The sequence below is a fragment of the Triticum aestivum genome, chromosome 1A (assembly GCF_018294505.1).
Source record: "Triticum aestivum cultivar Chinese Spring chromosome 1A, IWGSC CS RefSeq v2.1, whole genome shotgun sequence".
NCBI lineage: Eukaryota > Viridiplantae > Streptophyta > Magnoliopsida > Poales > Poaceae > Triticum > Triticum aestivum.
This window is the reverse complement of record NC_057794.1, coordinates 150,814,913-150,818,748: the sequence shown is the minus strand read 5'-3', so window position 1 is coordinate 150,818,748 and position 3,836 is coordinate 150,814,913. Positions and strand designations below refer to the sequence as shown.

The 3,836-nt window shown below is 51.0% G+C and overlaps 1 protein-coding gene across 1 annotated transcript; it reads right to left on the bottom strand.

The window, feature by feature from the left end:
- Nucleotides 1–655: 655 nt before the first annotated feature.
- On the bottom strand, nucleotides 656–2,288 carry LOC123108982 (uncharacterized). Its single transcript, XM_044530380.1, has 3 exons — nucleotides 2,140–2,288; nucleotides 1,221–2,043; nucleotides 656–1,002 (listed from the first exon to the last, which is right to left on the bottom strand). Exons 2-3 carry the CDS (start codon nucleotides 1,937–1,939, stop codon nucleotides 873–875), a joined length of 849 nt encoding a protein of 282 aa, XP_044386315.1. The 5' UTR covers nucleotides 1,940–2,043; nucleotides 2,140–2,288; the 3' UTR covers nucleotides 656–872.
- Between the last annotated feature and the right edge of the window lie 1,548 nt (nucleotides 2,289–3,836).

Here is a 3,836-nt window from a genome sequence, read left to right as displayed (position 1 = left end):
ACTGAGTTCAAGCTCAGGACGAACACCAGCTGCTCATGGAGGGTCACTGTGAGGCTGATGAACAGTAGGGCCACCCTCGATCAGGGTTGGGCCACCTTCACCGCCGTGCATCGGATCAAGATCGGGTATATGGTGACCTTCAAGTTGTTGACTCCCGACACGCTCAAGGCCATCGTCTTCAACGACGACGGCATTGAAGTGGTGACCAAGTGCGGGCCACCTTCGCCGTGAATGTCTAGGACATCTCTTCGTTGCTCCAGCTAGTTTACTATCGGCTATATCGTACTATTTTGCTTGAAAACTGCTATGTTTAAGTGTGAAACTATGTTTAAAATTGATATGGTTTAGAATTATGTTTAAATGTGGTAGTATGCTAAACTGCTTACTCCTTGCTATCTTTTGTATGTCTTTGGATTGTTCTACGCGTGTGCTAGTAATCTCATCACCTCGCTAAAAAGATTACGAGACAACAGGCGTTGCATGAAACGGAACACCATGCTTTGTGTTTCCGCCCAAACAAGCGGCCAACCCAACAAGCCACCTTTCGTTACGCCCGTTGCAAGCTAGAAGGTATGCTCGCAATCAAACTAGATGCAGATGCTGTTTTTTTTTTGTTGTCTGTCTTTCCTCAGCCAGGCCCAATTAAAAAGTGTATACTATTCTGGCAAAAGTTGCTACCAGAACCAAGTATTTGCTTTTAGGCAGCATTTGTGTTTTGTTTCCTCGCCGCAACTCGCAAATTCTTTTATTAGAACGTAAGAACACGCCAAGATGCCTACCAATCTATGTGCACCCCCTCCACAGCCGATCAACAACATGGAGTTAAATGGATTCGACATGTCCAAACTTTCCTACCCATTCCAAATTCAGGATCATCGGTAGTCGCATCCGCGGCACGCGCAGCTTGGCCACCACATCGACGGCCAACAGCACCAACCAGCCTTCGCCGCCGCGCCAGTTTCCGCCGCCGATGCCTCCGAATCCTCCAACGCGGCCGGAAGACTGCAATTGAAGCCAACATTCTCAGGTGAGGATGACGAGGGACATAATTAGCAGGTACTCCCTCTGTAAACTAATATAAGAACGTTTAGAATACTAAAGTAATGATCTAAATGCTTTTATATTAGTTTATAGAGGGAGTACTAATGTGATACAGAAAAACCGCGCGCACGTAATGCAAACCATGCGAGATGATGCATGCCGGGAAGACGGGTGTGTACCTGCGCGGGCCGGCGACGCCATCGGTGGTAGCGAACCTGACGGGCTTCTTGTTCATGCTTGTGCTGCACCCCGCGCAGTCATCCCTCACGCACAAACTCCGGCTGGAGTTTCCTGTCGACATCCCTGGGACGGCCGGCAGCCTCGCGACGGATGAGAGGCGGTGGAACACCCCAGCGGAGTCGTAGTAGAGGTCGCCAACAAGGTAAAGCGGGCCGTCCCCGCCGGAGTTTTCCAGCTGGATGCTGAACAGCTGGTCGTTCGAGGTGGCGCTCCATTGGGCGGGGCACGTGGACTGCGTGCGGAACATCGATGAAGGGAGCCTCTTCGGGTCGTATCCAGTGGGCTGCCCCTGCGCCATCATCGTCTGGACTGCCGGCGGCAGCGTTGCCGGCATGAACTCGTCGGGAGAGGAAGAATGGTCGTGGTCCGCCGCCGCCTCGACGTGGTGCAAGCTCTCGTAGGAGGATGTGGAGGACAAGGATGAGTGCCGGTCAATGTCGAGTGCGGGAATGCTCTCGCACGACGAGCTGCTGGATAGAGGTGGGGACGACGACGAAGCGGACGACGACCGCAGCGATTCGGCCGGCGTCCAGAAGGAGTCGGAGTGGGAAAGCTTGTGGTCGTGAGTGGTCTCGCCGCTGCAGGAGTATGAGGGCTGCCTCCTCGGTGCCGGTGCCGGTGCGCGCGCAGAACCGTTGTCCTCGTCCATGACCGCCATGGCTGCGTTACGCGAGGTCGTGATCGTGACTCGTGATGATTAATCGGTTCGTCGAGTCCGTTCTGGATCAACGATGGAGAAGGCGGCGTCACGACGCCGCAGATCTACACGTACGAGATAAAACAAATCAAATCTTGTCATTTGGAAGCGAGAACAGAAGAAATCAAATCAAAATTGAGAGAACAAATCTCCCATCCTACCTGCCGTGAAGAGCTAAATGGGCACATATGGGATTGGTCGGAACTCGGCGGCGAGAGGCCGGCAAGGAAAATCCAAGAAATGGAGCTCCGACAAGAGACAACAATAGCCGGCCTCGCTTTTATATGCTTGGGAGTTGGGATCGATGAACGGGGAAGCGGACAGACCGTTTATTGCAGGGAAATTTAGGCGCTGGCGTTTGCTGGTAGCCCATCCTACTTTTGGCAAGGAAAAAGCGACGTAACAAAACTTGCGATCGACATATTCCGGCCATATGACGAACGGGTTTGTCCCGAATAAGACGGTTGTTGTGGTGTATTTGGAAATCCAGGAATGACAGGTTGTTTCAAAGAAAGGAAAACTCTGCTCCGGAGGTTTTCTATGCAGCGAAAGCTATTACCATGTAGATGCAAAAACAACTATATTTTACATCTCCGAGGTCAAAAACACCTTTGCAAAATATTGTAGATGCAAAAAAAAAATTACATCTTCGTCTTTCGAAAATGTAAAATACAACACCTCGCGATGCAAATTTATATCTCCACCTACAAGGAGATGTAAAACTGGCGCTCACACGCCAATCGCCCAACCGCCTTCATTTCACTCCGCCCGTTGACGGTTTTCGCCCTGAAACTTGCCGCCGCCGCCCGTTGGCCCATCCCAGATTGTCGGTGTCAAAACCAGCGGATCTCGGGTAGGGGGGCCCGAGTTGTGGATCTTGGATCAATGGGAAACAAAGGCACGAAGGACACGGTGTTTACCTAGGTTGGGGCCCTCTCTAATAGGTAAAACCCTACGTCCTGCTTGATTATATTGATGTGTATAGGATGATTATAGAGTAGATCTACCACAAGATCAGATGAACTAAGCCCTAGTCTAGTAGAATGATGGTTGTTGTTCTAGCCTCTACAGACTAAACCCTGCGGTTTATATAGACAACAGGGGTACTAGGGTTACACATGATCGGTTACAAGGAAAGGATAAATATGTCGATTCTTCTTATCTTGACTTGGAAGACACACCAAGGCATCGAATAACTTTTGTTCGGATACGAATTCACCTCGTAGCCCGGCCTCTTAGCACTGGGAAAGCGGCCCAGCTGTCCGGCCCACGAGAGAGGCCGAGGACCCCCTAATCCACGAGTCCCTCAGTAACCCCCGAACTAGCCTCCAACGCCGGTGCTTCATCGCGCCTTGAGATCTTGATGTACCCGATGTCTCCGGCTTGCGGGGTGAGTTCCTCTCCTTCTCCATGTTCGGCACCTCCTTCTTTAACCAGGTTCCCAGAGCTGTTAAGCTAGAATTCGGCCATGTGCTAACCGGGTAGTGTTCGGAATCCGAGCTGTAGATAATACTTAGCCTCGAAGGCCAACCGTCCAAATGTGAATTGTGCTCTCACCTGACAACTTTTGGGCGAAGGGTTGCACCCGGTCATTAATATGGAACCATTGTGAAAGCTTTTGCGGTTCGAGGCAGTGCTCCATTGGCATGTCCCATCAAGGTGGAGATCGTGCCCGTTTTTTAAGGGATATGTTCAATGATTTTGGGTTATCCCACTCGTGCATAACGCCTCAATTGTATTGGGAAGCGGCGAGGCCTGCGGCACAATAAGAGGACCTTCGGTATTACTGTTGTTTATAAAAGGGAAACAACTATCCTCATCTGTGCACGCCTTCCCCTTCCTCTAGCCATTGCTTTCC

Coding starts and splice junctions, on each gene's coding strand:
- LOC123108982 (XM_044530380.1), bottom strand. CDS start 1,939: ATGGCGGTCATGGACGAGGACAACGGTTCTGCGCGCGCACCGGCACCG. Junction 1,003..1,220: donor GGCGTCGCCGGCCCGCGCAG/GTACACACCCGT, acceptor CTTCAATTGCAG/TCTTCCGGCCGCGTTGGAGG.